Source organism: Bison bison, unplaced genomic scaffold (assembly GCF_000754665.1).
Source record: "Bison bison bison isolate TAMUID 2011002044 unplaced genomic scaffold, Bison_UMD1.0 scf7180017864207, whole genome shotgun sequence".
In the NCBI taxonomy this organism is placed as follows: Eukaryota; Metazoa; Chordata; class Mammalia; order Artiodactyla; family Bovidae; genus Bison; species Bison bison.
The window spans coordinates 1,035,041-1,048,375 of record NW_011494779.1 but is presented as its reverse complement, the minus strand read 5'-3'; the positions used below and the strand labels follow the sequence as shown (position 1 = coordinate 1,048,375).

Below are 13,335 nucleotides of genomic sequence, written 5' to 3'. Positions count from 1 at the left end.
GGTCCAAGGGACTCTCGAGAGTCTTCTCCAACACCACAGTTCAAAAGCATCAATTCTTTGGTGCTCAGCTTTCTTCACAGCCCAACTCTCACATCCATACATGACTACTGGAAAAACCATAGCCTTGACTAGACGAACCTTTGTTGGCAAAGTAATGTCTCTGCTTTTGAATATGCTATCTAGGTTGGTCATAACTTTCCTTCCAAGGAGTGTCTTTTTTAATTTCATGGCTGTAATCACCATCTGCAGTGATTTTGGAGCCCCCCAAAAATAAAGTCTGACACTGTTTCCACTGTTTCCCCATCTATTTCCCCTGAAGTGGTGGGACCAGATGCCATGATCTTCGTTTTCTGAATGTTGAGCTTTAAGCCAACTTTTTCACTCTCCTCTTTCACTTTCAACAAGAAGCTCTTTAGTTCCTCTTCACTTTCTGCCATAAGAGTGGTGTCATTAGGATTCTTATTTTCAGACTTGAGAATTAAGAGTAAATTTTTCCAAACAGGTTGCTATTTCATTTAATATAAAAACAATGTTTAACTTTTCCACCAAAATTGATTTTATCTGATTGCACTCTTGAGCTTTATATCAAAGATTCTAAAATTGAGTTGCTTGCAGCCTTAACAAAATAAACCAGGGAAGTGAGGGGATAGGCGTGAGGAGAAACACTGTCTTTTGTTTCATGGAACAATGGTGTATTTAACTAACCAACTTGTTGACAGTCATGAACATAAAAAATGCACAACTAAGCAGTTGGTAATTACCAACAGTTGTGATGTCTACTAGTAACAACGATAAGACTAATCAGTAAAATCCTCATAAATATTTAGCTGACGGAGTAAAAGGAGAAATCGTGATTTGCAAAGTTGAACTTGAAGACTAGTATTTAATATGAGCCATAAAAATCTTATCACTTGCCTGAAAAATGTATATCAGGGTATAATTAAAGCAGCAGGATCTTTATAGTTAATGTTTAGTCTTAATAGTGTGTTTCATAAGAGCATTTTATATAATGGATGGATTTTAATCAAAGTACATAGTGTGGGAGATAGTCCTCACTTTAAGTTAATAAAGTACTGCACATAATTTTTATACTTCAAGCTAAAAATAATTTCTTGGCACCGTTGATAGCTCAGGCAGCTACACGTGACATATAATGTTCATCAGAATTCTCCAAGGACAAAAATTTTGTGTGTTTTTTTTAACTTAGTCATTTTGATTGTTAAGACAACTTTCCAGATATTTTTTAAAGATCTAACGAGCACTTAAATTGCCCAGTGTATATTTTAAAGTCTCCTCTGTAAATAGCTCGTATTTATCCCTGAAACACTTACAAGTTAAGGTCATACTCACACACCAGCTGAATGACACAAAACAACGTTTGCTACTCTGTATTAACTAGGTCTTATATTTCTTAAAATAAGCACCTTTGTTTTGTGCTGTTAATGTTCCATGCAGCAATAGCCCAGGCCTTTACATGTAGCAGATGTTGATACTAATGATTTTTTATTTTTGCTTACAGAACATAATACTTCAGTGGATACTAGAATTTTACAATGTGAAAGATAAAATCTCAAAACTATGAATGTTATGAGGGAAGGGAAGGGCATAGGGGAGGTGGAGAAGTAGAACACCATAGAGACAAAGGCCAGGAAGAATATGCTGTCTTTAGTTAGGAAACAATGATAAGCCATCCAAGGTGTTTTAGCAGGATAGTGATAATGACCACAGTGGCACTTTAATTGGCAGGCAGGATAGAGTAGATTTAGGATAGAATGAAGTTGGGGGAGACTGGAAGTAAGAAGATCTAAGAAAGCCAATTAGGAAATTAAGTAATTCTTCAGGTAAGAAATGAGAGCATGAACTCAGAAGGTGGCCAGTAGGACTGATAGGAGGAGATAAACAGAAGAAATGCTTCTGGAAAGAAGGCACAGGACCTGATGTTTTCCATACTAGATCATATAAGGACTTTGTAGAAAGAAAGGAAACATGAAAGATAAACAGAAAAATGTTCACTTTGGGTGATTGAGACTCTTCACATGCTATTAGCAGAAATAATAAACTCAGATGGTTTAGAAGGGAAATGAGGAGTTTGATGTGTGACACATGAAATTTAAACAGTATGAAATGTCTAAGTATAGAAAATTAGCTAGTTAAGACAGATGTCAGGGTAGATATAAAAATCACAATTCATTTACTTACAAGTCTTTAGGACACTGTACAAAATTCACTCATTCATTCATCAGTTATTGATTTATTCAGCACATTTCCTGAGTACCTGTTATGCTCCAGGCACTATCCAATTTAAAGTGCTAGAGATAATTAAAAATTCAAATGGACTCAAAAACAAATAAACAAATACATGTATGTGCAAACAAATCTATGCTCTCAAAGAGCTAATACTTGAGGTGCTTTGAGGAAGACATGAAAAACGAAGGACTAAACAACCATAAATAAATAAATAGTCACATGCCTTGATGAAAATTTAAAAAAGTTATGTGATTAGGGGGTACTTTTGATTGTCTCTGTTTATTTACTAAGCTATTGTAGATGGATAAACTGTTAGACATGGTAAAAACAATACTTCTGTTATTAACTGTTTCTCCCAAATATTTGCAGTGGAAAGACCTTCTGAATGAGATGATAATTTTCCCTTGCTCTAAATTCCTTATAGCATGAAAACAATCTTAACGGATGTTATACAGTCATTTGTAATTATAAATCACAGATATGATGCATTCTGGGATAAACTCTTTACTGTCATCAACAATAAATGATGACCTGGGGACTTCCCTGGTGGCCCAGTGGTTAAGAATCTGCTCTTTCACTACAGGGAGCATGGGTTCGATCCCTGGTTAGGGAACTAAGATCCCGCTTGCCTTGGCAGTGCACCCAAAATAAATAAAATAAAATATAAAGAAATAACAGCATCTTAATATCCTTTTTTTTTAAAAAACCAATAGATGACCTGCATTTGTTTCTGTCACAGATTTTTGTATACAATTAAGTGAAACTGACATACTGGAAAGCAGCTTAGCAGGCAAACAGCCAATCCAATGCCTGTCATTACAGAAAAAAAACTACAAGCAATCTTTAACCATCTTCTTTGCTTATAGTCTTCCCAGCTGGCATTCTGCAGCCACCCTTTTTCAGTGCCCAGCAGCCTAAGTCATTGAACTACGGGGGCATTGGCATGGTCATAGGACACGAAATCACCCATGGCTTCGATGACAATGGTAAAGTACAACTGATGCTTTTATTTGCCTGAGATATACCCTAGTAAACCTAATTAAGAGTTATAATAATGTATCGATATAAAACACATTTATTCATCAGTGTATCATTAGCCTAACAATCACTGCACTTTTAATGTTCCTTTTAAATTGTTGCTTTAGAAGATCAGAATTTTCTAATAGTGAGGTTTAGTAACGTGTGCTTTTTACTCTGACAGAATAAAACAATATCCACATTGAGAAAACACTGATATTTGTCAACACCAATGATAATGTTTGTTCTCATTTCATGATTATGTCTTATCTCTCCAGAATTTTAGAGGGTAGAGTCCATGTCTTAAAATTAGATGTAAACTCAGAAAGTAAGGTGCCCCCAGGACTTTTAAACTTCCTGTGGTCAGAGACTTTTTTTTTTGACTGCATCTCACATCTACTACTTAGTTCACAGCCTTGCAAACAGTAGGAAATTAAATGTTTACATGCTGCCCCAAACAGCAACATAGACTTCGAGTTTCAATGAAATTTGAGAGGAATAGAAGTAAAGACATGAGAGATGTAAAGAGGTAGGAGTTGAAGCTGTAACAAAGATCAGTTCACAATGGGAAAGAAAATAAAAACAGTAGAGAGAAAATAATTAAGCCTTAATCTAACTTCAAAGCTTCAGAAGAAGAAAAGGAGACAGGAGGGATATACTAAGGGTCTGTTAACTCAATTAAACTATATAGCAATCTTCACAAGTAGATATTAATACTATTTCCACGTTTCAAACAGAAAAATATAGAGACACATAAGACTTGGTCAAAGTTACAAAACTGGGAATTGGTGGAACGAGGATATGGGTTCAGGTAGTCTGTCTTTATAGCCCTTACCTTATTCACTACATCGTAGATAACTGTTTAAAAGATGACAAAATCAAGTGTCAAAATTATAATGTATATAAATACTGCTGAAGCTCAAAAAGGAGAAAGATCAATGTAGTTAGGATCAGCAAGAAAGCCCCAAGAGTAAAGGTGACTTTTTGTTCATGCTTGAAGTAGGGCAAAACTATGAGTCCACAATTACTAATGAAGGGTTTGAGATAGGAAATGAATGCCATAGTGAAACACTGACCTCTTTAAAAATCTCAGAACATCAAAGTGAACAGATTTGGTTCAGGCAAAAATCATCCAACAGAAACAAGTCATGATTTCAGGAGTATTTATCTGGTGGCCTTGGCTGAGACATCAACAACCAAGTGGGTAAAATTGGATTAATCTGGATTAATACTAGGGCATATCAGCATAGAGAGCCCAAATGGTCTGGTTTTTATCAACCCTAGATGAGAAAGCAGAACAGTTTATCTACTCATCTGTCCAGGTTAATGTTCTCTTGCATGCTTGGTATTTCAGTCCTTGCACTTTGAATTAAAGATATCTTATTGCAACTCTTGATGTAATGAGTTCTCATTTTACTTAGATAAATATATATTCCAGGCAGAAATTTTAACAAGGATGGAGACCTTGTTGACTGGTGGACTCAACAGTCTGCAAATAATTTTAAAGACCTATCCCAGTGCATGGTGTACCAGTATGGGAACTTCTCCTGGGACCTAGCAAATGGACAGCATGTATGTCATCAGCATTCTCTTCAAAAGTTGTATTCAACCTTAAGTGAATTACTGATGTTTTCTTAACAATCCAAACATAGTTAAGGATCTTTAAGTGTTTTTTGTTTTTTTTTTTTAAACAGCTCAATGGAATTAATACACTGGGAGAAAACATTGCTGATAATGGTGGTATTGGCCAAGCATACAGAGTGAGTAATATTTTCTTTCCATTTTAGTGGTTAGAGTGGATATTGATGACATTTAATCATTCATTTTAAAGCTTTTTGCAAAAGATACATGTAACAATAGAAAATTGAAAATACACAGGAGAAAGGGGATTGTAAATATGCTAATAAGAAGGGACAATACAGTCGATAGGCTTGAGCTAGATACCATTCTCTAAGCTTCAAAGAAAGGAAAGAGAAAAGGAAACAGAATATTATAATGACAGAATTGAGGAGTATGCAAGTTCCATAGAGGAGGCAACATTTTCCTAAGAAATAATCTCTGAGATAGTTTTTTAGGAAAGATAGTCTACAAAAAGATTTATTATAGAATCATTCACTGACGTACTGAACAGGACTCTCAGTTTCTTAGCAGGTGAAGCAGTATTTGGGAATAATAATCAACATAAACCAGTCCAATTACAGTGATAAGTGAAGGATTGAAGTGATATGGTTCCTGCAAGTAGCCTTGTAATGGTCCATACCGTAAACGCAGAGGAGTATATTGTTGGAATATCCTTTAGAATCTCATTTAGGCTTGCATTCAACAATAATTTCTGAGGCCTTCACTCTGTGTTTGGCACTATTCTTGGTGCTAGAGATCCAGCTTCAAACCCTTCATAAAAGATGCCATTATTTGATGATCTGAACCAGGATTAAAGATGGCCTGCTGCTGCTGCTAAGTCACTTCAGTTGTGTCCGACTCCGTGTGACCCTGTAGACGGCAGCCCACCAGGCTCCCCCGTCCCTGGGATTCTCCAGGCAAGAACAGTGGAGTGGGTTGCCATTTCCTCCTCCAATGCATGAAAGTGAAAAGTGAAAGGGAGGTCGCTCAGTTGTGTCCGACTCTTCGCGACCCCATGGACTGCAGCCTACTAGGTTCCTCCATCCATGGGATTTTCCAGGCAAGAGTATTGGAGTGGGATGCCATTGCCTTCTCCAAAGATGGCCTAGTGGATACTATGTGTACAAAAAAAAGTAGAGTTTTTCACAAAAGAGTTGGGGAATAATGATCTTGGAAGTAAATATGGAGTGAGTATGATTTTGAGTTGTTTTCCCAACCCTGAGATAGCCCACATGTGGGAGAAAAAGGAAGAGGCTACGTGAGAGGACACGGGACAAGGTGTCCACAGGAGAGAATCAGGCTACTGACATAAGATGGATGGAATGTTCATTGTAGTAGATGAAGATGTAGTGTTATTTGTTCACCATAGAGATGTTTGGGTTGGAGGGGAGAAGAGACTTGGTGGTTGGGTCAGGAAGAAGGAATGATCAGAACAATGTGGGAGAGGTGACTTGTGAGGCCTGTAAATTGGCAGTGACCCGAATGATCAAAGTGTGAGGCTTGGGAGATAAATCTGGCTGGAAATTTTCCTAAAGAATGAATCCCAGTCAAGTCCTGGGGGATGGTCGATTACTGCTTCTTTGAATATTTGATCTGTTTTTTTTTTTTTTAAACTCGATGCCACATATTGTACATTTTACATCTTTGGGTGGAGAAAATTTTTGTTCTCCTGTTAATATTCTTGAGCTTTATTTTAGGGTGCAGTTAAATCCCTCAGAAATGGCTAGATCCTTTTAGATCTTGCTTTTACATCGTGTTAGGTATGTCTGGGGTAGTGCTCAGTCTAGGGATAGTACTTCACTGCTGAGCAACACCCTGTGTGAACCTAGAGGTCTTCCATTCTTGTATTGTGTGAGTACCAGACATTTTATCTCGAATCCTTTTCTGCAGTCCCTTCCGTAGCCTTGGATAGTTTGCCCACATGTATACTCAGGTACTCAGCTGAATACTGAGGGGATGTTTGATTTCTGAGAGTCTCTTTCTCTGCATTTTCTCCTCTTCACCCTGTCCTTGATGTCCTTGAATTCTCAATGCCTTTTCCTCACCCGTTCGCAAAGTCCACCAGGCTCCACTGGGGTTTCCTGCTCTATTTTGTGTTCCATAGTGCTCAAGTTATAAGCTAGGGCAGTCATAGGGCTCCTCTTGTTTACTATCTCCTAGAGATCAGATTTTGCCTGATGTCTAGCGTCATGCAAACCATTGTTTAATATATTTTGTCTATTATTTGGTTGTTTCAGTGGAAGGATAAATTCAGTCTCAGTCTCTCCATCTTGCCTGGAAGTGGAAGGAATTGACCCTTTTAATAGTCCTTGGTGATTCTAATACACAATCAGATTGAGAATCACTGCTGTAAAAATTCGGCCAAAGTCTGAGTTAAGTGTACTTCCATGGAGATCCTCATGTAGAACAAGTACAGGTTAAGAATAACAAAGCAAATTACAATTGTGCAAATATATTATTATATATGAAGTCTTGACTTGTAATACTCCCTGGTAGATTGTGAAATCCCTCAGAGGAGTAGGTTCATGTCTTTCCTATATCTCCAGCATCTTTGCACATTAGAGATGCAGAAAATCTATGTTGATGACAAGCAAGAAGAAATGAAATATATCTTCTGTGTATCTAATTATCACCTTTCTTTTTTTCAATTAAAGCTAACACATCTCAGAAATTTGTTGTCAATCCCATTCTTAAGTATATTTTGTAGCGGAAAACTATATTTTCCAATAGTGTCTATAAATCCTTAAGAATTAAGGACATTTCCTGACATTCAGTAATCTAAATTCCTCCTTCGTAGGATGACTGAGGTTCAATTTATTTTGCCCTGTCTTCAGGGGCCATAATAATTGCTCATCCTTATTCTTAGAATCATATGGTGCTAAACCTCTAAGGAATCTCAGGAGACGCCCTTAACTTTTCTCAAGTATCTCTCAAATGAAATCTGTTGTGAATCTCTTTTTACCGAGAGTGATAACCCAGTCAAGTATAGCAATTACAGATTCTCTTGGCTACTCTTTCTTCCAACTAGCTAGACTTACTCATCTATAGAACAACATTTAGATAAGTTTTTTATCACTTATGTAAATCCATCCTTTCAGTTAACATTTGTTGATTTTCTGACATTAGCTAGGCTTTTATCATCTGTTAATCATTAATCTTATTCTTTTCAGAGTATTTGTAAATAAATTCTAGTTTTCTTTCTAATCCATTAAATACTTGAAGGTTGCCATAACTAAATGTATTATTATGGTGATTCTGATATTAATTACTTGGTCATATGATCTTCAAATAGGTTTATGTATAAATTTAAAAATTATAAACATCATGTTTCTATTTCGTTAACTGCCTAGGCCTATCAAAACTATGTTAAAAAGCATGGTGAAGAAAAATTACTTCCTGGACTTGACCTAAATCACAGACAACTGTTCTTCCTGAATTTTGCCCAGGTATTGTTATCTTTCTTGATTGATAGATATGAAAATCATTTTGAGTTATAATTTCATACTAAGTTAGATATTGCATACTGAGTTTTCTTGTTTTAATTGATTGTGGCAGAGCATTTGATTGACTGACTTTCATTGTGTGTAATAGTCTGTCAGACCGTATTAATGATAACTGTGTTTCTGGTTGCCTATTATTAAACATTATTTGAAGAGTAATTGGCTGTGGAATGCAGAACTTCTATTTAATTTCTGCAATAGGAAGTTTGCTTTTCTTCCAAACTGCCCAAACAAATAATCCTTGATGCAACCTGAGAATACTGCTTTCCTTTCTCCATTTCTGTCCCTAGGTGTGGTGTGGAACCTACAGGACGGAGTATGCTCTCAACTCCATTAAAACAGATGTGCACAGTCCAGGCAATTTCAGGTGTGTGGGTATCAATAGGGTCAAAGTGCTCCAATATTGGCTCCATTATTTCAGATTTGGAGGGTTGTTTTTGACTCTGATTCTGTACAATTTGGAAATCCAGTGCTTTTCTTTTTCCTTTCATTTTTTTCGTTTTGTTTTTTGAGGGTCTCAGAAAGAATTAACCAAACACATCAAGATATATGTCATGTTTACCCAAGCATAGCCTTGACTGCTCTTATCTTCAGATTGTATATAACCTAGGCCCAGTTGTTAATGAATTCCAACAAAGATGTCACCTCGGAACAGTGGCTCTATTTCAAGCTAGCAGAGACATTTCTAAGGCTACAAAAGGCAAAGGCCTAGAACCAGTGAGTAGCTGTTCCAAAAAGATTTCCATTCAACACAGAGGAAAATTTTCTAGTAATTAAAAGGTCCCAACGTGGAGTAAAGTTGTTCCCAAAACTCCAGGAAAGAGTATGATGAAGCAGAGGTCAGAGAATAGCCTGGCAGGGATGCTGGAGGAAAATTCTACTCTGTGCAGAGTAGAAGGTTGAATTATAAGGTATCTAAAGTCCTTCCCAATTCAGAAAATCTAAGAGAACACCAGATTGAAAGAAGATCAACCAGCTATCATTTGAATGTTAAATTTAAGTCCCTGTGTGTCTGTTTTAGGGCCGAGTTCCTAATTCCTACCCCTTCCTCAGGTTCTAAACTCTTCATCACTGATTTGCTGATCAGCAGCAGCACCTCTCAGGCATGAATGTATGAGAAACAAATTAAAATTTCTGTAGGCTTATTGGGAAACAGTTTGAGAACAAAAGGAAACTAATGGGCTAATTTTAAAAGCTTCTCCTAAAACAAACACAAACATACTACCCAGATCATTCATTCCTGAGAAAAATACACATTCAATTGTGAAATAATAAAAAAGCATATTTAAAATTAAAGAATTTACTCATCTTATTCTTGTAGCATCATCACCACTTAGTATTTGCCTTAACAGTTTTTTCAAATTCATTCATTCAACAATTGATTATTGTATGCCTATTATATGTATAGTGCAAACTAAATTTATCCTTGCTAAGATGTACAAATTAAGTTCTTTTTTAGATAAAAAAGTGAAGTGCTAGTCACTTAGTTACATCCAACTCTTTGCAACCCCGCAGACTGCAGCCCGCCAGGCTCCTCTGTTCATAGAATTCTCCAGGCAAGAATACTGGAGTGAGAAGCCATTCTCTTCTCCAGGGGATCTTCTCAACCCAGGGATCGAACCCTGGTCTCTTGCATTGCAGGCAGATCCTGTACTGTCTGAGGCATGAGCAGCATAATCCCTGGACCAATTCTCATTATGGTTTTGTAATTTTTAGGTGTTTTTTTTTTTTTTTTTTAATTTTAAAAATTTTACTTCCAGTTTTATTAAGATATAATTAACATACACCACGGTATAAGTTTCAGATGTATAGCATAATGGTTCAAATTGCATACATCATGAAGTGATTACCATAACATTAATAACTTTATTGAACTATTGTCTCAAATATATACAAAATTAAACTAAAAAATACTTTTTCCTTATGATGAGAACTCTTCCATCTTACACTCTTAACTGTCATGTGTAACATACAGCAGTGTTAATTTTATCTGTCATGTTGTGCATTGCATCCCTAGTATTTATTTCTTTTATAACCGGAAGTTTGTACCTTTCAACTACCTTCATCCAATTCCCCTCCCCCTGATAACCACAAATCTGATAGATTTTCCTCTGTGTTTCTTTATTTTATTTTTTAATATAAATTTATTTATTTTAATTGGAGGCTAATTACTTTATAATATTGTATTGGTTTTGCCATCCGTCAACATGAATCCGCCACGGGTGTACATGTGTTCCCCACTGAACCCCCCTACCACTTCCCTCCCCATCCCATCCCTCTGGGTCATCCCAGTGCACCAGCCCCAAGCATCCTGTATCATGCATTGAGTATAATTGACCTACAATACCATGTTAATTCCTGCTCCAAAACAGTGATTCAATAGCTTTAATTTTTTAAAGTTGTCTTTTTCCTTACTGAAGTCTTTAGAAGTTAAGGTCTAAAAATCTGGGGATAACAGAGTATTTATAAGCTCACACAAATGACCATAACTAATCTGTCAAAGCTCTGCCCTATAGAGCATCATGAACCAAAGCATATATCCATAAAATGCCCAGGTTAATTTAAGTAATTTTATCCAGTACTTTGTATGTACAGCATCCTCAAAGAACAAGGGGTAGCATATTAATATTTTGACAGCTAATGTTTATCTCTTGAGTATTACCATTTTTATTTTAACCAGTGGATTAAAATTTCTGTGTTTAAAATAAATTTTCCAACTTCCTGCCTTATTAACACAGCATCCTGAAGAAAACCTCAGCTTTCTTTTTTGATGATATAGATTTTTGTTATGAGTAATACTTATGGTTTCACTGTTTATTAGGTTAGAGACGGCCTCAGAGGCTGTAGCATGTGGAGTAATTCCTACACTATAGAGCCATTATGGTGATTTTATTTACTTTTCAGTTAAGGTTTTTTATTAGGATTTTTCTACCTGTTGTCTCTTCCCTAGTATTTTTTTTTTCTTATTATGAAATTGCCTGCCTTCAGCCATCCCATTTGTCCATTCCTATTGGCTCAAAAAACATATCCTACAGTTTATGGTAGAAAATGAATGCAAACCTTGAATTAAGAAAAGTGTTGAGTTCCATTCAGGGCTCTGCCATTTATGAGCTGTTTCTTAATCATCTGGGTCTCAATTTCTTGAATATAAAACGAGAAGTAAATTATAATAAGAGTTGCTTGGGGGGGCTAATGTTAATGTATATGAAATCTCTATTACATGTATGTGCTTGAAAATTAGTGCCTGAATTACTTTTATGTGAGAGAAATGTGAACAGAATAAGAGTTCCTATGAATAAAGCATATGGATTTTGCAGTCATTCCCTAAATAGCTGACAGTCAAGGGTTTTTTGGGTTTTTTTCTCTCATTTCTTATGTCTTCATAGTTCAAAATGTCAATAACTGATCACCAGTAAGTGATCATATAGGTAAACAAGGAATTTTTTTCCACTCCCAATTTTAAACTGAAAATAGTATTTTGTTATAAATATGTAAAATTATTTGTAACTTTTGTTTTCTTTGTTCTGGCCCAAAAGATGCCTCTTTGACTATTTTTCATTCATAATAAGAGAAGTATGTGTTGATTTTTTTATAAAAGAGTAAATGGAATGCCAACCTTTTTTCCAGGAAAATTATTATTTTCTCTGGAGGTAAAGGGATTTCCTCAGCAAAAGGTTGAGGTCATATTTAGTTTTGGAAACAGGCTGCTTCCTGGCTGTACAAAGTAAAATACATTTTTTTTAAAAGAACCTTAAAAACCAATAGACACTGAGTTGCTATTGAAAAACTGTGCATAGTGGTTTCTGTAGAAATATACCTGAAATGAAGGGAGATTTTGTAACTTTATACTTAAATAACCACACTATCAAAAGTATAAGGCCAAGTATAGTTGGTTTAAGTTGAATCTATAGAAGCACATTGTGTGTGTGTGTGTGTGTGTGTGCACTCAGTTGCTTTGTCATGTTTGAGTTTTCGCAACCCCATGAAATGTAGCCCGCCAGAATCCGATGTCCGTGGGATTTTCCAGGCAAGAATACTGGACCCAGTTGCCATTTCATACGCAGGGATTGAATCTGCATCTCTTGCATTTAAGATGGATTCTTTACCACTGAGCCGCCTGGGAAGCTCACACACAACACTAGGTTTAGGCTATAATTGTTTTATTCCTCCTAACTAAAGTCTTATGTACTTTAAACTTTAGTATTTAAAAACCTTTCCTCCTGATATTCTGGAAATTTAAATGACTTCATTTGGAAATCTAGTTTTTGTTAGCTCTCTACAGTCACTTCAGGGAATGGTTGCTATGATACTATTTATTATACAATCTATAAATGTGTTTCTAAGGTTATTCAGATATAATATTTCTGTATAAGATATAAAGGTCTGATCATTTTTAAAGTAAATCCAAATAGACAAAAATGATACCCATGTCTGCTTCCTAAATAGTATGGGTGCTAATCTAGATACTTAGATTGCTTGAGATCATCCACCAGTCAGAATAAAGTATATTTTACAGATCCTAGTAGTAGTAGTTCAGTCGCTCAGTCGTGTACAACTCTTTGCGACCCCATGGACTGCAGCACCCCAGGCCTCCTTGTCCATCACCAACTCCCAACTTTACCCAAACTCATGTCCATTGAGTCAGTGATGCCGTCCAACCATCTCATCTTCTGTCGTCCCCTTCTCCTACTGCCCACAATCTTTCCCAGCATCAGGGTCTTTACAAATGAGTCAGCTCTTTGCATCAGGTGGCCAAAGTATTGGAGTTTTAGCTTCAGCATCAGTCCTTCCAATGAACACCCAGGGCTGATCTCCTTCAGGATGGACTGGTTGGATCTCCTTGCAGTCCAAGGGACTCTCAAGACTCTCCTCCAACACCACAGTTCAAAAGCATCAATTCTTTTGTGCTCAGCTTTCTTCACAGTCCAACTCTTACATCCATACATGACCC

At 36.3% G+C, this 13,335-nt stretch overlaps 1 protein-coding gene across 8 annotated transcripts in view; it reads left to right on the top strand.

The window, feature by feature from the left end:
• The window catches only part of MME (membrane metallo-endopeptidase), a 119,800-nt gene that overhangs the window by 95,404 nt on the left and 11,061 nt on the right, over nt 1–13,335 (top strand). For all 8 annotated transcript variants that reach the window (XM_010844740.1, XM_010844742.1, XM_010844743.1 and 5 more), the window contains exons 18-22: nt 3,114–3,233; nt 4,703–4,836; nt 4,959–5,024; nt 8,235–8,330; nt 8,675–8,751. In XM_010844740.1, the coding sequence (XP_010843042.1) occupies nt 3,114–3,233; nt 4,703–4,836; nt 4,959–5,024; nt 8,235–8,330; nt 8,675–8,751 (493 nt within the window). The remainder of the gene's footprint in view (nt 1–3,113; nt 3,234–4,702; nt 4,837–4,958; nt 5,025–8,234; nt 8,331–8,674; nt 8,752–13,335) is intronic.